We start from the raw sequence: 23,533 nt of genomic DNA on the forward strand, positions 1-23,533 counted from the left end.
GTTGCTCTTTGGCATGTGGGATCTTCCCGGACCAGGAATTGAACCTGTGTCCCCTGCACTGGCAGGCGGATTCTTAACCACTGCACCAGCAGGGAAGTCCCCAAGCTCTGGTTTAGATGAAGAGTTTATAAAAACCCAGTGTTAGGTAAGGTGGGTTTGTTGTAAGGATAAAAGATCTACCTGTTCACCTCTACGTGTGACTACATTTCAAATGGCTAGTTACTATACAATAAAGATAAGATGTTAGTATAAAAGTTATAGCAAACATAAGTTTGATATGCACAGCCATTTTTGTGCTGAATGGTAATTAGGCATTAATGTTAAATAGCTTATATAAATTATCACAAGTAACAGTATAACTAAAGCAAACATTTAGAGAGTCAACTAGAGAGAAAAGGAGAGAGCTGGACAGAAGAAGCTCTGGGGTTTACTTAAAGATCTTTAGATCTATGTACATGGACTTTGGAATCAGATGATCCAAGTTAGAATCTTTATGGTTCTATTGTACTTTCCAACTATATGCTTTTGGTCAAATTAATTACTTACTACACTTAAATTTTCTGATCTGTAAGAGGGAGATGATGCTAACCACCTAACAGCGTTGTTGTGAGAATTAGATATATTAATTATTTTATCTTTTTACAGTTATTTATTGAGAATCTGCTTTGTACTAGTACTATTCTGTGCACTCAGAATGTAGCAATAATCAAAACAGATAAAGACTTCTCCCTTGTAGAACCCATATTCTGGTGGGGTCAGTGTAATGTAGGGAGACTAATAACACAATAAGTAAATGAAATGTTAGATGGTGATAAGACCTAAGAAGAAAATAATCAAGTGGGGACGTGAGAGTGTTGGTGGATGGAGTTGTAGTTTTGGTGATTTTATCATATAGATGAACTTTTCAATACTTGTGACCTTCCTCCTTCCTCCTCTTTTTAAAAAAAAAAATTCTTTTTAGAGCAGTTTAAGGTTCACAGCAAAACTGAGGGCAAGGTAGAGATTTCTCATATATGCCCTGCCCCCACTCATGCATAGCTTGCCCCACTATCAACGTCCTCCACCAGAGTGGTACATTTGTTACAATTGATGAACCTACAATGGCACATTGTAATCACCCAAAATCCATAGTTTACATTACGGTTCACTTCTTGGTATTGTACATTCTATGGGTTTGGAAAAATGTATGATGACGTGGATCCACCATCTTCATGTCATACAGAATAGTTTCACTGTCCTAAAATTCTCTGTGCTCTGCCTGTTCATCCCTCCCTCCTGCCTAACCTCTGGCAACCAGTGATCTTTTTACTGTCTCCATAGTTTTGCCTTTTCCAGAATGTCATAGTTGGAATCATATAGTAAGTAGCCTTTTTAGATTGGCTTCTTTCACTTAGTAATATGTATTTAAGTGTCCTCCATGTCGTTCATGGTTTTACAGCTCATTTCTTTTTAGCACTGAGTAATATAGGCATACCTTGTAATATTGCACTTCAGTTTATTGTGCTTCTCAGATACTGTGTCCTTTGCAAATTGAAGATTTGTGATAACCGTGCATTGAGCAAGTCTGTTGGCACCATTTTTCTAACAGCTTTTGCTTACGTCATATCTCTGTGTCACATTTTGGTAATTGTGATATTTCAAATCCTCCACCAGCAAAAAGATTATGATTCACTGAAGGCTCAGATGATGGTTAGCATTTTTTAGCAATAAAATATTTTATAATTTTTAAATAATTTTAAAATTTAAAGTGTTTTAAAATTAAGATATGTACATTTTTTTAGACATAATGCTTTTGCACACCTAATAGACTACTGCATAGTGTAAATATAACTTTTATATGCTTTGGGAAACCAAAAATTTCATGTGACTCGCTTTATTGCAATATTCACTTTATTGTGGTGGTCTGGAACCAAACCCAAGATGTCTCCGAGGTATTCCTGTATTCCATTGTCTGGATGTACCAGTTTATCCTTTCACCTACTGAAGGACATCTTGGTTGCTTCTGAGTTTTGGCAGTTATGAGTAAAGCTGCTATAAACATTCGTGTGCAAGTTTTCGTGTGGATATAAGTTTGCAGATCCTTTGGGCAAATACCAAGGAGCACAATTTCTGGGGCATGTGGTAAGAGTATGTTTAGTTTGGTGAGAAACTGCCAGACTGTCCTCCAAAGTGGGTGTACCATTTTGCATTCCCACCATCAGTGAATGAGAGTTCCTATTGCTCCATATTTTTGTCAGCATTTGGTGTTGGCAGGGTTCTGAATTTTGGCCATTCTAATAGGTTGCCTCTTCTTTTTCAGTGGTCAGTCCTTCACCTTGTCTCAATAACTCACTCCCATGGTTTTATCCTAGACCATGTCATTACCAATAATCATAACTCTTCTATAATCCCAATTTCAAGCAGCCTACTTTTTGACTGCCCTCCTATCTTCCTGTCACCTCCTCTACTACCCCACCTTGATTTATTGATTTATTACAGATCGTTGTTGATGTTGTTTTTTTGCCTATACCTGGGTGAAGTTCTGCTTGAGAGGAGGGGGACCTGGGTAGACATGGACCTGTAATTTTAAAACTTGAGGAACTCTATAGAGAATAGGCCTGTGTAGAGTGCTTAAGCCCCAAATTTGAGTATCTAGATTGTAGGAGGATATTTTTGGGCTCCTGGGGAATAAAGGAAAGTGGAAGAACAAGGATGAAGTAAGTGAAGGGAGAAAGGAGTGCCTCCTGTGCAGCTTTGCCCTTCACTGGATTTGCCCCCTTCCCTCTCCACAGACATTCTCGTCAGATCTTTGAGAGCCAGGCTCAGAGTTGTGTTTGAGTGGTTTCTGGGTGCTTGGTCTAGAAACCTTGGGAATATGTTGAAGTGATAGATTTGAAGAATCATTGTTAAAGATATTAATACTGAGCATTTTTTTCTCCTATATGGAAGATAATAGTGGAACCATGGATCTCTTTGGAGGTGCAGATGATATATCTTCAGGGAGTGATGGGGAAGATAAACCACCCACTCCAGGACAGCCTGTTGTAAGTAGAATTACCAGTGAGAATTGGAGGAGAGTATTAAGTCTCTCTCTTATGCTGGGAAGAGGAAGTCGATAAATGAATTGCAGTATGAAAATACAACAAACAGATGACATTCTCAGTTAATTAGGGAACACTTGGTTATAAGGAGGATTAGAAATAACTGCCATGGCACATCCATCCACGGAATACTACTGAGCAACGAAAAGGATTTAACTATTGATATACGCAGCAACTTGGATGAAGTTCCAGGTAATTATGCTGAGTGAGAAAAAGCCAGTCCCAAAAGGTTACATACTGTATGAATCCACTTATATAACATTCTTGAAATGACAGAATTGTAGAAATGGAGAAGAGATTAATGGATATTAAGGAGGGATGAGGGCAAGAGGGAAGTGGATGTGGCTGTAAAAGGGCAGCGTGAATCTTTGTGGTGATGGAAATGTCCTGTGTCTGCCTGTATCAGGGTCAGTCTCCTGGTTGTGATATTGCACTATAGTTTTGCAAGATGTTATCACTGGGAAAAAATGGATAAGAAAAAGAAAGAAAGAAAGAAAGAAAGAACTGCCCAGCATGAGGTTGGCGCCATACCTTAAGAGTCTAGACTGCAAAGACCTGTGAATTGAGAACCATTGATTTAAATGTTTTTTGTGCTTTGTTGATAATCTTCTCTGATTTTAATTGATAGAGTGACTTCATATTGAAGTGCCGATTAATTTCACACTTCTATCGGTGAATATGTGGAAGGTAGATTTATCACAAAAGAGATATTTTCTTATATTGATGCTTCCAAACAGATCTTGTTTTCCATGAGGTTTTTGGGGAGTTGGTTGGTAGGGATGGATGTTAGCCCTAAAGTCATGTCTCATTATGCTTCTTATCTGCCTAAGCAATTAAAGTGTGGAAGTTGAGCTAGACCACCTCTAAGGTCCCATCAAGATCTAAAGTTCTGTGACTCTTTTACTAGGATGAAAATGGATTGCCTCAGGATCAACAGGAGGAGGAGCCAATTCCTGAGACCAGAATAGAAGTAGAAATACCCAAAGTAAACACTGATTTAGGAAATGACTTGTATTTTGTTAAGCTGCCCAACTTTCTCAGTGTGGAGCCCAGGTAAGGGGATCAGTTAATAGTGTTTTTTAATGTTGGATAGAAATATGTAGAATGTTGATATTTTTCTTATTTTGTATGAGTTGACTAATCACAAAATGGAAAACTGGTTATGTAGCTCTGAAAAAATAAATCAAGTGTATACTGTGATAGAAAAAGTATGGACTATTGGTAAAGGAGACTTTTAATGCTTGTAATTGTTTTTAGCAGTCTGGTATTTCTTATGAATTAACAGACACCACAAGTCTTTGGTTGTTTCTGACTAATGGATCCCTGAAAAAGCTGAAATTGAGAGTGGCGAAGTTTGCTAGAGAAACTGCAAATGTCTACTGTAGCAGCCATTGTGGATCTAGAAAAACTAATGGTTTTGGACAGTTAAACAGTGTTGATGGGTATTATTCACTAAGTAACATGCAAGCTCTTGTGCGATTTAAAATTTTTTCCCTAAGCAAAATGATGTGGAAAGCTAGAGTATGTGTGGTCTACTCTTTGGAAGACATATAAGAATAAAGAATAGTTTGAATATTTAGCCTTGCTTGCACTTTATTTCAAGCAATGTGTATTAACACCAAATTTCAAGAAGGTACAGTAATTTGAATGCTTCCTTATAGTTGACCATTATGATTTTTAATTATTGTGATTTTTTAGAGTTGCATTATATAGCAGTAATGATATTTCTTACAAAATGTGATTAATATAGTTTATTTTAAAAACAATTTGTAGACCTTTTGATCCTCAATATTATGAAGATGAATTTGAAGATGAGGAAATGCTGGATGAAGAAGGTCGAACCAGGTTAAAATTAAAGGTACTAGTCTGTGCTTTTTTTTTTTTTTCTTTTATAAAGTAAAACCTGGGAATATTAACTTGAGACTTGAGCTTTTGAAAATGATTTTTTATGTTTCTTGTTTAATCAACAAACAAATTATCTACTTTTTCAGAATATTTTTAGAAAGAAAATACATAGCTTTTTCTCTGTAAAAGGTGTCACTTTTCTGTTACTTTTCTCACTGTTAAACTTTTTTGATGCTTTAAAAAAATTACTAGCTACTTCCTTCAGAATAAGTTGTACTGTGGTTTGGTGTTTAGAACAGCTACCTCCATACGTACTGTGGGTTAAGTTCTAACAACTTCCTGCAAGGGGAATTTCTTCAGGCTCTTTGATCTATGGATGAACAAATCAGATACAAAAGGAGAATTTATCACTAGTACCTAACACTTTACCGTATGGCTGTCTTTGTATTCTTCCGATTGTTCTTGTTCACTATTAGGAGAGATTTTTATTGTACTAAATTCCTAATGCTTCTCTTTGATACCTTGTACTATCTGGTTACCTCTATCCAAGGACGGCCTCTAATCTTCCTTTAATCAAGGAGGATGTAAGTTTAAGCATATGCTTTAGAGCTGAGTTGTAGCAGAGAACAAGAAGCAGTTGGGACTTCACTGGTGGCGCAGTGGTTAAGAATCTGCCTGAGAATGCGAGGGAAATGGGTTCAATCCCTGGTCCGGGAGGATCCCACATGCCGTGGAGCAACTAAGCCTGTGCGCCACAACTACTGAGCCTGCGCTTTAGAGCCCTTGAGCCACAACTACTGAGCCCGCGTGCCACAACTACTGAAGCCCGTGCACCTAGAGCCCGTGCTCTGCACCAAGAGAAGCCACTGCAATGAGAAGCCCGCGCACTGCAATGAAGAGTAGCCCCAGCTTGCCGAGCTAGAGAAAGCCCACGTGCAGCAACGGAGACCTAGTGCAGCCAAAAATAAATAATTAATTAAAAAACAAAAAACAAGAAGCAGTTGAACTCATGATACTGAAATTGGAGCTATGCATTTACAATTCTTAAATCTGAAGGATTTCCTGTAAATACTTTTTTTCCTGGTGGATGTTGTACATGGTGTTAAAATATTAAGAAGTGGCAGTCTGGCATTCTTAGAATTCAGGGGCTGAAATTTTAGAGTAATTTCATCTCTTCAAGTGTGATAGATCCACAAGTACCTAAAGAACCTTGATATATAAGATGGTTTCTCTAAAATGCATGGGCTTCCAAAGCTTTTCAGTGAAATGTCATTACTCCTCCCTCTTAATGGAAGTGCAAATCAAATGAAAAAATGGAGATAAGCAGGCACCATTAACTTGGTCAGGGTCACACAATTAATAAGAATAGTACTTAGACTGTTTTTGATGTTTTGCTGTTCTTCTCCTTGCTTCCCCACCCCCCACCCCATCCCGGTCTCCATTAGGTTATCTCTTAATATTTTTCCTCAGAACATGTGTATCTGTTGATTTAGGCTGAGCACTGTGAATTTTTCATGCCTGTTTTAGTACCTCTGGCATTGTTCTATTGCTTTTCTTTCTCATCATTTATATAAATTAATGTGATAGTGCCTTATTTGTTTACTTTTTATTGATTTTTGCATTTTCCCCTCACGTTCTATCATGATACGTCAGCAAGTGTCAATGTATCTGTATTTTAAGACCATGTAAATCAGACTGTAGTGTAGGCATCAGAGTTTAAAAGTAAGTAGTTTACTCTAAAACCTTGGTGCTTAGAGTACAAAATGTCAGTGTATAACAGACTTTTTTATTTTATTTTTAAAAATTTTATTTATTTTTTATACAGCAGGTTCTTATTAGTTATCTATTTTATACATATTACTGTATATATGTCATCAATCCTAATCTCCCAATTCATACTCCCTTTCCCCACCGCCCCCCTGCTTTCCCCCCTTGGTGTCCATATGTTTGTTCTCTACATCTGTGTCTCTATTTCTGCCTTGCACACCGATTCATCTGTACCATTTTTCTAGATTCCACATATATGTGTTAATATACGATATTTGTTTTTCTCTTTCTGACTTATTTCACTCTGTATGACAGTCTCTAGGTCCATCCATGTCTCTACAAATAACTCAATTTCGTTCCTTTTTATGGCTGAGTAATATTCCATTGTATATATGTACCATATCTTCTTTATCCATTCATCTGTCTATGAGCATTTAGGTTCCTTCCATGACCTGGCTATTGTAAATAGTGCTGTAATGAACATTGGGGTGCATGTGTCTTTTTGAATTATGCTTTTCTCTTTTCCCAGTAGTGGGATTGCTGGGTCATATGGTAATTCTACTTCTAGTTTTTAAAGGAACCTCCATACTGTTCTCCATAGTGGCTGTATCAATTTACATTCACACCAACAGTGCAAGAGGGTTCCCTTTTCTCCACACCCTGTCCAGCACTTGTTGTTTGTAGATTTTCTGATGATGCCCATTCTAACCAGTGTGAGGTGATACCTCACTGTAGTTTTGATTTGCATTTCTCTAATAATTAGTGATGCTGAGCAGCTTTTCATGTGCCTCTTGGCCACCTGTATATCTTCTTTAGAGAAATGTCTATTTAGGTCTTCTGCCCATTTTTTGATTGGGTTGTTTGTTTTTTTAATATTGAGCTGTTTCTATATTTTGGAGATTAATCCTTTGTCCATTGATTCATTTGCAAATATTTTCTCCCATTCTGAGGGTTGTCTTTTCATCTTGTTTATAGTTTCCTTTGCCGTGCAAAAGCTTTTAAGTTTCATTAGCTCCCATTTGTTTATTTTTCTTTTTATTTCCATTACTCTAGGAGGTGGGTCAAAAAAAGATCTTGCTGTGATTTATGTCAAAGAGTGTTCTTCCTGTGTTTTGCTCTAAGAGTTTTATAGTGTCTTGTCTTACATTTAGGTCTTTAATCCATTTTGAGTTTATTTTTGTGTATGGTGTTAGGGAGTGTTCTAATTTCATCCTTTTACATGTAGCTGTCCAGTTTTTCCACTTATTGAAGAGACTGTCTTTTCTCCATTGTATATCCTTGCCTCCTTTGTCATAGATTAGTTGACCATAGGTGTGTGGGTTTATCTCTGGGCTTTCTATCCTGTTCCATTGATGTATATTTCTATTTTTGAGCCAGTACCATTTTGTCTTGATTACTGTAGCTTTGTAGTATAGTCTGAAGTCAGGGAGTCTGATTCCTCCAGCTCCGTTTTTTTCCACTCAAGATTGCTTTGGCTATTCGGGGTCTTTTGTGTCTCCATACAAATTTTAATGTTTTTTGTTCTAGTTCTGTAAAAAATGCAATTGGTAATTTGATAGGGATTGCATTGAATCTGTAGATTGCTTTGGGTAGTATAGTCATTTTCACAATATTGATTCTTCCAATCCAAGAACATGGTGTATCTTCTTCATCTGTTTGTGTCATCTTTGATGTCTTTCATCAGTGTCTTATAGTTTTCTGAGTACAGATCTTTTACCTCCTTAGGTAGGTTCATTCCTAGGTATTTTATTCTTTTTGTTGCAGTGGTGAATGGGATTGTTTCCTTAATTTCTCTTTCTGATCTTTCGTTGTTAGTGTATACGAATGCAAGAGATTTCTGTGCATTAATTTTGTATCCTGCAACTTTACCGAATTCATTGATTAGCTCTAGTAGTTTTCTGGTGGCATCTTTAGGATTCTCTATGTATAGTATCATGTCATCTGCAAACACTGACAGTTTTACTTCTTTTCCAATTTGTATTCCTTTTATTTCTTTTTCTTCTCTGATTGCCGTGGCTACCAAAACTATGTTGAATAATAGTGGCAAGAGTGGACATCCTTGTCTTGTTCCTGATCTTAGAGGAAAAATGCTTTCAGTTTTTCACCATTGAGAATGATGTTTGCTGTGGGTTTGTCATATATGGCCTTTATTATGTTGCAGTAGGTTCCCTCTGTGCCCACTTTCTGAAGAGTTTTTATTATAAATGGGTGTTGAATTTTGTCAAAAGGTTTTTCTGCATCTATTGAGATGATCATATGGTTTTTCTTCTTCAATTTGTGAATATGGTGTATCACATTGGTTGATTTGCGTATATGGAAGAATCCTTGCATCCCTGGGATAAATCCCACTTGATCATGGTGTATGATCCTTTTAATGTGTTGTTGGATTCTGTTTGCTAGTATTTTGCTGAGGATTTTGGCATTATATTCATCAGTGATATTGGTCTGTAATTTCCTTTTTTTGTAGTATCTTTGTCTGCTTTTGGTATTAGGGTTGGTGGCCTCATAGAATGAGTTTGGGAGTGTTCCTTCCTCTGCAATTTTTTGGAAGAGTTTGAGAAGGATAGGTGTTAGCTCTTCTCTAAATGTTTGATAGAATTCGCCTGTGAAGCCATCTGGTCCTGGGCTTTTGTTTGTTGGAAGATTTTGAATCACAGTTTCAATTTCATTACTTGTGATTGGTCTGTTCATATTTTCTATTTCTTCCTGGTTCAGTCTCGGAAGGTTGTGCATTTCTAAGAATTTGTCCATTTCTTCCAGGTCGTCCATTTTATTGGCATATAGTTGCTTGTAGTAATCTCTCATGATCCTTTGTATTTCTGCAGTGTCAGTTGTTACTGCTCCTTTTTCATTTCTAAGTCTATTGATTTGAGTCTTCTCCCTTTTTTTCTTGATGAGTCTGGCTAATGGTTTATCAATTTTGTTTATCTTTTCAAAGAAGCAGCTTTTAGTTTTATTGATCTTTGCTATCGTTTCGTTCATTTCTTTTTCATTTCTTTCTGATGTGATCTTTATGATTTCTTTCCTTCTGCTAACTTTAGGTTTTGTTTGTTCTTCTTTCTCTAGTTCCTTTAGGTGTAAGGTTAGATTGTTTATTTGAGAATTTTCTTGTTTCTTGAGGTAGGATTGAATTGCTATAAACTTTCCTCTTAGAACTGTTTTTGCTAAGTCCCATAGGTTTTGGATTGTTGTGTTTCCGTTGTCATTTGTCTCTAGGTATTTTGTGATTTCCTCTTTGATTTCTTCAGTGATCTCTTGGTTATTTAGTAACGTATTGTTTAGCCTCCATGTGTTTGTGTTTTTTACATTTTTTTCCCTGTAATTGATTTCTAACCTCTTAGCGTTGTGGTCGGAAAAGATGCTTTATATGATTTCAGTTTTCTTAAATTTACTGAGGCTTGATTTGTGACCCAAGATGTGATCTCTCCTGGAGAATGTTCCATGTACACTTGAGAAGAAAGTGTAATCTGCTGTTTTTGGATGGAATGTCCTATAAATATCAATTAAATCTATCTGGTCTATTGTGTCATTTAAAGCTTCTGTTTCCTTATTAATTTTCTGTTTGGATGATCTGCCCATTGGTGTAAGTGAGGTGTTAAAGTCCCCCACTATTATTGTGTTACTGTCGATTTCCTCTTTTATAGCTGTTAGCAGTTGCCTTATGTATTGAAGTGCTCCTATGTTGGGTGCATATATATTTATAATTGTTATATCTTCTTCTTGGATTGATCCCTTGATCATTATGTAGTGTCCTTCCTTTTCTCTGGTAACATTCTTTATTTTAAAGTCTATTTTATCTGATATGAGTATTGCTACTCCAGCTTTCTTTTGTTTTCCATTTGCATGGAATATCTTTTTCCATCTCCTCACTTTCAGTCTGTATGTGTCCCTGGGTCTGACGTGGGTCTCTTGTAGGCAGCATATATATGGGTCTTGTTTTTGTATCCATTCAGCGAGCCTGTGTCTTTTGGTTGGAGCATTTAATCCATTCACAATTAAGGTAATTATCGATATGTATGTTCCTTTTACCATTTTCTTAATTGTTTTGGGTTAGTTTTTTTAGGTCCTTTTCTTCTCTTGTTTTTCCCTCTTAGAGATGTTCCTTTAGCATTTGTTGTAGAGCTGGTTTGATGGTGCTGAATTCTCTTAGCTTTTGCTTGTCTGTAACGCTTTTTATTTCTCCGTTGAATCTGAATGAGATCCTTGCCCGGTAGAGTAATCTTGGTTGTAGGTTCTTCCCTTTCATCACTTTAAATATATCATTCCACTTCCTTGTGGCTTGTAGAGTTTCTGCTTAGAAATCAGCTGTTAACCTTATGGGAGTTCCCTTGTATGTTATTTGTCATTTTTCCTTTGTTGCTTTTAATAATTTTTCTTTGTCTTTGATTTTTGTCAATTTGATTACTCTGCGTCTTGGTGTGTTTCTCCTTGGGTTTATCCTGCCTGGGACTCTCTGCACTTCCTGGACTTGGGTGGCTATTTTCTTTCCCATGTTAGGGGAGTTTTCAACTATAATTTCTTCAGATATTTTCTCGGGTCCTTTCTCTCTCTCTTCTCCTTCTGGGACCCCTATAATGTGAATGTTGGTGGGTTTAATGTTGTACCAGAGGTCTCTTAGGCAGTCTTCATTTCTTTTCATTCTTTTTTCTGTATTCTGTTCCACGGCAGTGAATTCCACCATCCTGTCTTCCAGGTCACTTATCCATTCTTCTGCCTCAGTTATTCTGCTACTGATTCCTTCTAGTGTATTTTTCATTTCAGTTATTGTATTGTTCATCTCTGTTTGTTTGTTCTTTAGTTCTTCTAGGTCTTCATTAAACATTTCTTGCATCTTCTCGATCTTTTCCTCCATTCTTTTTCTGAGGTCCTGGATCATCTTTACTATCATTATCCTTAATTCTTCTGGAAGGTTGCCTATCTCCACTTCATTTAGTTGTTTTTCTGGGGTTTTATCTCGTTCCTTCATCTGGAACATAGTCCTCTGCTTTTTAATTTTGTCTATCTTTCTGTGAATGTGGTTTTCGTTCCACAGGCTGCCGGATTGTAGTTCTTCTTGCTTCTGCTGTCTCCTCTGGTGGATGAGGCTGTGTAAGAGGCTTGTGCAAGCTTCCTGATGGGAGGGACTGGTGGTGGGTAGAGCTGGGTGTTGCTCACGCAGGCAGAGCTCAGTAAGACTTTAGTCTGCTTGTCTGCTGATGGATGGGGCTGAGTTCCCTCCCTGTTGGTTGTTTGGCCTGAGGTGAACCAACACTGGGGCCTACCCGGGCTCTTTGGTGGGGTTAATGGCAGACCCCAGGAGGGCTTACGCCAAGGAGTACTTCCCAGAACTTCTGCTGCCAGTGTCCTTGTCCCCACGGTGAGCCACAGCTGCCCCCTGCCTCTGCAGGAGACCGTCCAGCACTAGCAGGTAGGTCTGGTTCAGTCTCGTATGGGGTCACTGCTCCTTCCCCTAGGTCCCAGTGTGCACACTACTTTGTGTGTGCCCCCCAGGAGTGGAGTCTCTGTTTCCCCCAGTCCTGTTGAAGTCCTGCAATCAAATCCTGCTAGCCTTCAAAGTCTGATTCTCTGGGAATTCCTCCACCCGTTGCCAGACCCCCAGGTTGGGAAGTCTGACGTGGGGCTCAGAACCTTCACTCCAGTGGGTGGACTTCTGTGGTATAATTGTTCTCCAGTTTGTGAGTCACCCACCCAGCAGTTATGGGATTTGATTTTATTGTGATTGCGCCCCTCCTACCGTCTCATTGTGGTTTCTCCTTTGTCTTTGGATGTGGGGTATCTTTTTTGGTGAGTTCCAGTGTCTTCCTGTCGATGGTTGTTCAGCAGTTAGTTGTGATTCCGGTGCTCTCCCAAGAGAGGGTGCGCGCATGTCCTTCTACTCCGCCATCTGGAACCAACCTCTCCAGACTGTTTTTCAAAACTTTGATGTGTGATGGAAAATAACCATGGACCCTTGGTTTCTTGAGTGATGTTCTAGAGACTAGGCTGACCATTTTTAAAGAGTCAGTTGGTGGTATAATTAACTCTTTAATGAGCAAAGAACCAGGTACAGTTTATGTACCTCTATGAGGTCCTCTGGCTTTAGAAGTACTTTGATGTGTCTTTCATCCTAGTAGGGTAAGACGTAGGAGTGTTTTATCCTTTCATAGCATCATTATTTAAATCACCTTATATAATAGGAAGCATTTTTCAAAGTGGCTTCTCAGTTAATAATGGCCCATATGTGTCTTCATACTTGCATGTGGCTAACCTATTTTGTATGAGAAGGAAGGCAGGAATTGTGACAGATCATTTCGTTTTGTTTCCTTTATTCAGGAAAATTTTAAACATATACAGATATAATGAGAACAGTATAATAAAATCTCATGTACCCGTCATTTCAGTGGTTGTCAGGTTGGACATGTTGTTTCATCTGTATTCCCCACCCCACCTTACCCAGACTATTTGGAAACAAATCTCAGATTTGACATCGTATTTAATTCATGAATATTATCGAGTTTTTAATCAGCCAGCTTCATAGTTGTTTGTTTATATAGTGAGGACTAAAGAAGTAAAGGGGAAAACTGGAGGGAAAACATTTGGACTCAATTGTAAAGGCAGTTGCAATTAACAGAGGAGATCCAGAAAATCTAAGTGGGAGTGGGAGCAGCTGCTGTTAGGGTTGGTGGTGAGGGCAGAGGCAGAGGGAAGCTTGGGCTTAGATCTATCGGTTTTCAAAATGTTGGCTTCTCTTTGATGCCATCTTAATTCACATTTTCTTTATCCTCGTGAGTTTATCCTTTTTTTAATTCTTTACTGTCATTTTAGTGTGTTTCCAGGATGCAGCAGGGATAAACTACATGCATTTAGTGTGCTTTATTTTCCTGAAAGTCCCATTGAGGTTTTTTTTTTTTTTTTAATTAATTAATTAATTTTATTTTTGGCTGCATTGAGTCTTCATTGCTGCATGCGGGCTTTCTCTAGTTGCGGAGAGTGGGAGCTACTCTTTGATGCAGTACACAGGCTTCTCATTGTGGTGGCTTCTCTTGTTGTGGAGCACGGGCACTAGGGCGCATGGGCTTCAGTAGTTGTGGCACACGGGCTCAGTAGTTACGGCTCATGCGCTGTAGAGTGCAGGCTCAGTAGTTGTGGCGCACAGGCTTAGTTGCTCCGTAGCCTGTGGGATCTTCCTGGACCAGGGGTCGAACCCGTGTCCCCTGCATTGGCAGGCGGATTCTCAACCACTGTGCCACCAGGGAAGCCCCCATTGAGTTTTCAATTTCAATAACAGTGGTTTTCATTTTAGGAAGCCCTTGAATATTTTCCACATCTGCCTGGTGCTCCCTCTCCCCCACCCGAAACCACCTCCTACCCCCCACCCACCCTATAAAGTTAAGATAAAGTTAGACTCTAAACCTGCTCAAACCTGGGGTTTTTATTTTCGTAAGGTGCTTTTTTTCCCCTTACCTATGTGTGGGGAGCTTCCCTAGGCCAGTTGGCAGAGTTTTTTAGTCCCACATTTATTGGGTTTTTAGCTCTGTGAGAGAATCTGTTTATACAGGGAGTCTCAATCCTAAATTGCCATCTCATATGGCCTCAAGCCTTATTTCTTGTCCTCCTAGCTCTTACTGCGTCTTAAAACTTCTGGAGTTTACCACAGATTTAGCATCTGCTGAGATGCTCTGGCACTGAGCTCTGTCTCTGGTTCTAGCACTAGGAGCTCAGAAATTCACTTAAGCATACTTTCTTTCCTGTTGTTATTTTATCCAGCATCTCTAGGTGATTAAAACAAGAGGGTTTCAGTGTCTGTTTTTCTGTCACTATCTATGCACATTTATTCTGTGATTTTGTGTCTCTTGAGGAGAGAAGAAGCACAAACTACAGTGTTCTGAGGCACTTGTGTTTTAAAACAGGTAGAAAATACTATAAGATGGAGGATACGCCGGGATGAAGAAGGAAATGAAATTAAAGAAAGCAATGCTCGGATAGTCAAGTGGTCCGATGGAAGGTGAGCACAAATGCCTGAAGAGTATGCAAATACCCAGAATGTGGCTGGGAGGGATCAAGCTTTGGAATATGACCTTATTTGGGGTACACCTCTTATTAAAGAATTTCCATTGTTTAGCCCCTGGCATTGCAAAGAAAACCTGAGAGAAATAAATAGGCAGTTGAGGGTCATACAGGCTGGTGGAAGACATTAAAAGTAGGCTGGAAATGTGACCATCCTCTTTGGCTCCAGCATAGTAGTCTGGAAAAGTTAGACCAACTTCCCTCCCTCCTTACAAATTGACGCTTTAGTAAAACTGCCCTTCACTGGGAAGGTGGTAGAAGCTGAGTGAATGTCACAGCATGTTTTACTTCTAAGCATAAACATACAGAGTGTTTTACTTCTGTGTAGGTCGTTTTCCACATCATGCCGTCTTTATTCTTTCCTTCCTTCTGAATTCTGTGTAAGGAGAGAAAGCAGCAGCTGAATCACATTTCAAGTGAAGTAAAATGATAGAGTGAAAGCTTTCTGACTTACATGTGAAGTGTTCCTTCTTTTCAGCATGTCCCTGCATTTAGGCAATGAGGTGTTTGATGTTTACAAGGCTCCACTGCAGGGTGATCACAACCACCTTTTTATAAGACAAGGTACCGGTCTACAGGGACAAGCCGTCTTTAAAACCAAACTCACATTCAGGTAATTACTCTCATCAACGTACTATTTGTTACAATAAAAGCGGTGAAATATAGGTGTTGTTCAAAGTGCCTGACTCCTGATTGGCATAACCTTGCAGTATAGTTCCCCAAAGACCAAGATCTGGTTCTCAGCTCTGAAGGTTCAAAGGCTATATTGTCAAGTTGCTGTTTCACAGGGAACCAGGTCATGCTAACTAAACTTCCAAGAGACTGTTATATAAACCAGAATGTCAGTTTATTAATTCTAGTGATTACTATAACTGCCAGGAGGCCTAAGAATACTTGCAGGTCAGTGCGATAATTAGAGGTTGTTAGTGTGCATGGGATCAGAGGAAAGGCAGTGAGTTGGTGGGTGTGAAGGCTGAGGTCATCTCGTTCTTTAGGCTGCTGCATCCATTACCTCTCCAAGGATGTGTCCCCCAAGCAGCCCAGGATACTCAGGTCAGCTGGCGAGAGCATCCCCCTTGTCTAGGCAGCGTAGGCACTACAATGAAACATTCTTGTTTTTCTTTTCTTGATTCTAAGCAGACCATCCTCCTTGGGTAGTGCTTATCTTTGGAGAGGGCACAGTATTCTTGGTTGTGACTTACAGTTTTGAAAATTGTAATGGTCAAGATTATAGGCTTTGGAATCAGATAGACCTGTATCTGAGTCCCATTTCCACTTGCATGACCTTGTGTAACTTTTTCAACCTTTCCTTGCCTCAGTTTCCTAATATATAAAGTGTAATAATTATCTCGTAGAGGAGCTGTGGCAATGAAGTCATGTAATATGTAAAACACAAAAGTACAGTGCTTGGCATTTAGTATTCAGTAAATGCTGCTTAAGCCCATCCATTTACTGCTTCTAGAGAGTAATTGTGCTGTGCAAGCCTTTTTCACTCCAGCTTTCCGTATTTCACTTTACTTGTGAGATAAGAATGTTTTAGTAAGCTACAGAATGAAGAAAGTTCAGAATCCCCATCTAGTATATTGTTTTTGTGTCCCTGCGTATTTTTTTCTAGGGAATAGGAAATGGTCACTGGCCTCCTTTGATGTTGATATGACTGGCTCACAAATGTATTTGCTAAACAGTGAGGTATTTTTGTTCATTTCCTGCAGACCTCACTCTACAGACAGTGCCACACATAGGAAGATGACCCTGTCACTTGCAGATAGATGTTCAAAGACACAGAAGATTAGAATCTTACCAATGGCTGGTCGTGATCCTGAATGCCAGCGCACAGAGATGATTAAGGTATGTTGGCTGAGCTTTATCCTGGAATTTTGGAATATTAAGAATAGCATTTCCTAAAATGTTGTTCATCATCTCTTATTGACCCACTATTTATCCTTCCAGCTGGCATGAACACGGAGCTGGTTTCATTTCCTAAGCATTTGGCAAATGGGTAATATGGTGATAGTCCTAAAACAAACCCTGGCTTGGGTTCTCTCCCACCAGGTCGTGAGAGTTTGGCAAACAGATGACTGAAAGAATCTGAACTTTCACAGATAATTTCAAGGATGATTAAATCATCTATGTCTGGTTTGGAGTCCATGTCAAAAATCAATGGAAATGCTCGAGAGATTTGGTCTGGGTAGAATATAAATAGACAAGAAGTTTCCCCCCTTTTCTCCTGAAGGTAAGGGAGCTGGAGAGACTTGAAGACTCCAGGACCACACTGAGAGATGCCCCAAGCCCTCCCTCACATCCCCAGCTTACATGGAAATGCACAAGGAATCAGCTAGTTTGTCCTTAATCCGTATTCTACTGACAGTGATTTTTACTCTATACTCAGCACAACCACATACTATTTAATGAAACAGTGTCCAGCAACAGAATTAGAGTTGTAGGCAGTAATAAAGCAATTAAATGAGGAATCAAAGAAACGCCAGAATATCCCTGACTTCTCATACCCTGGCCCTGCCTAGTGAACCCCAATGTGTAGAAGCCAGGCAGATGGAAGGGAATGAAGGCTCTGCTTTGGGGCTCAGGGACCCTCCCCACCAGAACCTCCCCATCCTGCCATCAGGAGCTGTGGGGAGCTCTCTGGGTTGAGGGCCCCAGACTGGAATATCTGGGCACCATGGTAGTTTGGTGGAGCCTGGGCAAGTCAGGCGTCTGTCTCAGGGATGAAGAGAACCCGCCTCCCTCAGGCATCCACTGGGCGTGAACGAGGTTCCTCAGGCTGGTCGCCGCACTCTGGGCTCTGCCTGGCAGCACAGGGGACGCTGCAGCTCCCAAGGCTGTGCCGGTGCCAGTTCTGATGGGGCAGTTGGTGTGAGGGAGGGAGCCTTTGCCTCTTCACCCTGTGTTGTCTTCACGCCTTCGAACTGAACAAGATGATGACCATGTGTGGTAACAGAGGTGTAAAATGGAGAGAACTGTACCCTCAGGACACAGGAACTGGTGTTGTCCTGGGCGAGGCATTTACGTGTTCTTTACAGTAAAGTAGTTTCAAGGGGGCACTAAGTGAGTTCATTTTTTGTTTTAAAGTTCAGTAATTTATTTGCTTCTTTACAGAAAGAAGAAGAACGTTTGAGGGCTTCTATTCGTAGGGAATCTCAGCAGCGCCGCATGAGAGAGAAACAGCACCAGCGGGGGCTGAGTGCTAGCTACCTAGAACCTGATCGATATGATGAGGAGGAGGAAGGTGAGGAGTCCATCAGCTTGGCTGCCATTAAAAACCGATACAAAGGAGGCATTCGAGGTGAGTTTGGGCAGAAATTAAATGTCATCATGTCAGGGTCCAGGAATTTATCTTTGCATTGAGCATACTCTGAATGCTCAGTCACTGGACATTTTATTTTTAAGGAACCAGTGTTAATGAGTGAGACATTTTGAGGTCTAAAGAGCTAAAGAGTCATTGTGGAATCCTTTCAGGTCAGCCTGGAAGGGTAGAAGCTGCCTGTGCTCTCTCGCTTTCAGACTCATCCCTTGAGCTTCTGCTTTCTGATTTGAAAGTCTGCTGATTATATTTGGAACCTCTCTCAACTTTTTAAATTACTAGTTAAGAATCAAGAAGTTCAGTTTTTAAGAATCAGGAAGTTCAGTTTTTCAGCGAATACATGTGTTCTCTTTCAAAGTTCTCCATTGCATATTCCCTTCTTTCACAAGTACCAATAATTTATAATGGTTAACATTTATTCAGCACATACTGAATCCCAGGCAAATACTCAAACATGCATCCTATTGGATCCTCATAACAATGTTAAGACCCAGTTACTACTATTGTCTTGTTCTTTTTTTAAAAAGTTGATTACTAAACTAATTATATTAGTTTCAGGTGTACAACCTAATGATTCGGTATTTGTATATATTGTGAAATGATCACCATAATAAGTCTAGTTAACTTCTGCCACTAAAGATAGTTAGGGAATTTTTTTTCTTGTGATGGGAACTTTTAAGGTCTGCTCTCTCAGCAACTTTTAAATATGCAGTACAGTGTTATTAACTTTAGTCACCATGCCGTGCATTACATGCCCGTGACTGATTTATCTTCTAACTGGAACTCGTACCGTTTGACTCCCTTCACCCTTTCCTCCACCCTCCACACCACACCTCAGGCAACTACTAATCTGTTCTCTGTATCTATGAGCTTGGTTTTTTGTTTTCCTTTTTTTTACATCCCACATACAAGTGAGATCAAGCAGTATTCGTCTTTCTCTGTGTGACTTATCTCACTTAGCTTAATGCTTCAAGGTCCATTTTTGTCTTGTTCTTACTGAGGAATTGGAGACTTTGAGCGGTTGAGTGGCTTGCCCAAAGACACATAGTTGGTACGTGGACAGTTCTTGAACCAAGGCAATCTGACTTCTGAGGTGTCTGTCTCCAGAAGTTTCCCCACAGCCTGCAGCAAGATGTCATACTTAAAAAAGCAAACTGAACCTGAAGATGGAAGACCTGGGCTGGACTCAGCTCTGCCACTTTTTGTTTTGTTTTGTTTTGTTTTTGGCCACACTACACCACCTGCGGGATCTTAGTTCCCCAACCAGGGATCAAACCCACTCCCTCAGCAGTGAAAGCACGGAGTCCTAACCACTGGACCACCAGGGAATTCCCAACTCTCTCACTTTTTAGTTGGATGACTTTTGGAAAGTTACAGTACCTCTTTTCTGTTACCCTTATCAAGAAAAGAACAACCTATTGGTAATAGTATTTATACCACGATGAGGTTGTTTTGAGAATCGACTGACAATACATATAAAGTACTTTATCCAGCCCTTGGCATATAACAAGTACTAAATAAATGTTACCCAAAACTATTGTCATTGTTCTTACCACTCATCGGCTTCGGGCAAGTGACTCCATATCTCTGAATACCGAGTTCCCCATCTGTAAAATGAGGATCTAATCCCCCCCAGGTTAGCTTTGATAGAGATTTGGGAATCACTGTACAATGTAAGGTATACCTTGGGTGACCATGTTCCTGGTTTTGCCCTGTTAGAATGATAAATTATAAGAACACCCAATTTTCCCTTTCTCTGACCATCCTGTGAAACTCCCTTCTCCTTTTTCACAGCAACTGCATTTTATTTATTTTGGGACTATAGTACAGAGACCTTTTATTTTTATTTTTTTGTTAGTGCAGATTTCCCACAGAAAAGATTAACTGTGGAAATAAATCACATATACACTAAATAAAAACCAAAAAATTGAGGATTTTTTAGGGGAGAGTTATATAATATTCAGTTTCCCAGTGATTAAAAACCTAATGGAGAAGTTCATTAGCGATCAGTTCTGTCCAATAGTCAGATAGGCAGGGAGTGGGGAGAAGGAGAGAGCATTGGGTTCTGAGGTGAGGGGGTTGGTCTAACATCAGCTGTTCTTATTCTACCTGCGCTTCACTTGGGCTGGGGCATCAGCACAGGCTGTTATTCATCTCCATCTCCCTTTGAAATGTCCACTTGGCAACAAACCGTCTTTACAGGACCAGGAAACCACCTCTTGCTTTTATCTTTAAAGCTTATTTTGGAATTAACTGTTACCCTGATAAAACAATGACTCAGACTTTAAAAACTTATTTGGAAATAGTGGTGTCTGTCTCTTTAATCAGCTTGCACAAGCCTTTTTAATATTTAAAAGTGGTCAGATACCAAAAAAAAAAAGTGGTCAGATAAACCATTCTTGTACTTGAGAGGGTAAGTGCTTCATTTCAACATATCTAAACTTACATTTACCTTTTTTTTAAAAATAAATTTATTTTTATTTATTTATCTTTGGCTGCATCAGGTCTTGCTGTGCGTGGGCTTTCTCTAGTTGCGGCGAGCAGGGGCTACTCTTCGTTGCGGTGCGCGGGCTTCTCATTGCTGTGGCCTCTCTTGTTGCGGAGCACGGGCTCTAGGCGCGTGGGCTTCAGGAGTTGTGGCACACAGGCTCAGTAGTTGTGGCTCTCGGCTCTAGAGCGCAGGCTCAGTAGTTATGGTGCACGGGCTCCGTTGCTCCGCAGCATGTGGGATCTTCCCGGACCAGGGCTCAAACCCGCGTCCCCTGCACCGGCAGGCAGATTCCTAACCACTGCACCACCAGGGAAGCCCACATTTACCTTTAAGTTTTAAAAAATTTTAATTATTTGTTTCCTCTGGAAAAAATGTACAACGGAACTAAAGATATTCATCAGAAGAAAAATCCGGGAATGAATGGATCATTGTCTTTGAAAGTCACTCACAAATCTTCTTCCTTTGCTTTCAGAGGAACGAGCCAGAATCTATTCATCAGACAGTGATGAGGGATCAGAAGAAGATAAGGCTCAAAGATTACTCAAAGCAAAGAAACTCACCAGTGATGAGGTAAACCAAATTTATTCAATTCTAGAGGTTTACCCTGTACCTACAAGTCAACTCCTGGAATGAAGAGGAGCTCACAGCCCAGGAGCACAGATAGATGTCTACACACTTCACTGAAGCTCAGAGAGATAAATGCAGTAACAGGACTAGGGGTGGCCCAGAGGAGGGTCTGATACCTCTGCTCAGAGAAGGAGACGTCTCGTTGGGTGTTGAAGGAAGAACGCTAGGTGTGCAGGGCAAACCAGCCAGGGTGGGCATGCCAGGTAGATGGAAAGGCCTGGGAGAAGACACATGGCCCTGAGATACCAAGGCTCGACTAGAGAACTAGAAATCAGTAGTGTGGGTAGATCGGAGCATGTATTTCAGCTTTCTTTTTCTCTTTTTGTTTATTTTCTATATATATATATATATATATATATATATATATATATATTTATTTATTTATTTATTTATTTATTTTGGTTTTTTCTTTGTTTTACGCTTTTTAAAAAGCAGATGCATTTTGAATTAATGCGTTATTTACAATAGCATTAGATAGGGAGGGTGGGAGGGAGATGCAAGAGGGAGTAGATATGGGGATATATGTATATGTATAGCTGATTCACTTTGTTATACAGCAGAAACTAACATACCATTGTAAAGCAATTATACTCCAATAAAGATGGTAAAGAAAAATAAAAAATAATATAGTATTAGAAGTTATTAACATGAGAAAGTGACATAATTTCTGCTTTTAGAGATTAAAACATTTTTAGGATCAATATTTTTGAAGCTCTGTAACTGTGGGGTTTTTTTTGTTTTTGTTTTTTTTAGTATATTTATTTATTTATTTACTTGGTTGCGCCAGGTCTTAGTTGCGGCAGGCGGGCTCCTTAGTTGTGGCATGTGGGCTCCTTAGTTGCGGCTCGTGGGCTCCTTAGTTGCAGCTCAAGGGCTCCTTGGTTGTGGCACGTGGGCTCCTTAGTTGCAGCTGATGGGCTCCTTAGTTGCAGCATGCGAACTCTTAGTTGTGGCATGCATGTGGGATCCCTGACCAGGGATCGAACCCAGGCCCCCTGTGTTGGGAGCGCAGAGTCTTAACCACTGTGCCACCAGGGAAGTCCCTGTAACTGTGTTTTAAAATTATACTATGAAAGAGCAGTTGGCAGAAGAGATCATGCTCCCAGGCCGCCGGCTCGCTTTCTGCTTGGAGTTCTCGTGGCCTGTGATTCGGCCTCTGCTCTCGACCCGGGGTCCATTTGTCAGGCGTCCCGGTCAATATATTTTTTAAATTACAGAAATAATTCTTATGGTAGAAAAATCTGTGTTCTTTTTATTTAGATGAACTCATATTTGAAATAGTATTGAGTAATTCAAGAAAATAAATTTCCATCTATTATTGAAATAATAAATTTTCAAAGGAATTTTAACTTACGTTTTTGACAGTATCCTTTTCAAATTATAAGAGTACAGGTGCTGAGAAATTTTAAGTCTTTTTTCAAAATATAATTGACATGTAACATTATATAACATTATATTAGTTTCAGGTATACAACATAAAGATTTGATCGATATATGTATATATTGCAAAATGATCACACCACAATAGTTATATGTTTAGTTATAGTTATATGTTTTTTTCTTGTGATTAGAACTTTTAAGATCTATGCTCTTAACAACTTTAAATTGTACAATACAGTATTTATTTATTTATTATTTTTGGCTGCGTTGGGTCTTTGTTGCTGCACGTGGGCTTTCTCTAGTTGTGGTGAGCGGGGGCTACTCTTTGTTGCGGTGTGTGGGCTTCTCATTGCAGTGGCTTCTCTTGTTGCGGAACACAGGCTCTAGGCAGGCAGGCTTCAGTAGTTGTGGCACACGGGCTCATAGTTGTGGTTTGCAGGCTCTAGAGCGCAGGCTCAGTAGTTGTGGCGCATGGGCTTAGTTGCTCTGTGGCATGTGGGATCTTCCCAGACCAGGGCTCGAACCTGTGTCCCCTGCATTGGCAGGCGGATTCTTAACCGCTGTGCCACCAGGGAAGCCCACAATACAGTATTATTAACTGTAGTCACTATGCTGTACATCACATCCCCATGGCCTACTTATTTTATTTAAGTCTTTTTATTTATTTATTTTTAAAATTTATTTATTTATTTATTTTTGGCTGCGTTGGGTCTTTGTTGCTGTGCACGGGCTTTCTCTAGTTGCGGCGAGCAGGGTCTGCTCTTCGTTGCGGTGCGTGGGCTTATTGTGGTGGCTTCTCTTGTTGCGGAGCAGGGGCTCTAGGTGTGCTGGCTTCAGTAGTTGTGGCTCATGGGCTTTAGAGCACAGGCTCAGTAGTTGTGGCGCAAGGGCTTAGTTGCTCCGCAGCATGTGGGATCTTCCCGGGCCAGGGCTCGAACCTGTGTGCCCTGCATTGGCAGGCAGATTCTTAACCACTGC

The 23,533-nt window shown here is 39.9% G+C and overlaps 1 protein-coding gene across 2 annotated transcripts in view; it reads left to right on the forward strand.

Moving 5' to 3' along the window:
• The window catches only part of LEO1 (LEO1 homolog, Paf1/RNA polymerase II complex component), a 46,189-nt gene that overhangs the window by 17,135 nt on the left and 5,521 nt on the right, over positions 1–23,533 (forward strand). For both annotated transcript variants that reach the window (XM_061182119.1, XM_061182121.1), the window contains exons 4-11: positions 2,929–3,023; positions 3,988–4,133; positions 4,854–4,938; positions 14,582–14,676; positions 15,217–15,351; positions 16,451–16,586; positions 17,853–18,039; positions 21,021–21,118. In XM_061182119.1, coding sequence (XP_061038102.1) covers positions 2,929–3,023; positions 3,988–4,133; positions 4,854–4,938; positions 14,582–14,676; positions 15,217–15,351; positions 16,451–16,586; positions 17,853–18,039; positions 21,021–21,118 — 977 coding nt within the window. The remainder of the gene's footprint in view (positions 1–2,928; positions 3,024–3,987; positions 4,134–4,853; positions 4,939–14,581; positions 14,677–15,216; positions 15,352–16,450; positions 16,587–17,852; positions 18,040–21,020; positions 21,119–23,533) is intronic.

Source organism: Eubalaena glacialis, chromosome 2 (assembly GCF_028564815.1).
Source record: "Eubalaena glacialis isolate mEubGla1 chromosome 2, mEubGla1.1.hap2.+ XY, whole genome shotgun sequence".
In the NCBI taxonomy this organism is placed as follows: Eukaryota; Metazoa; Chordata; class Mammalia; order Artiodactyla; family Balaenidae; genus Eubalaena; species Eubalaena glacialis.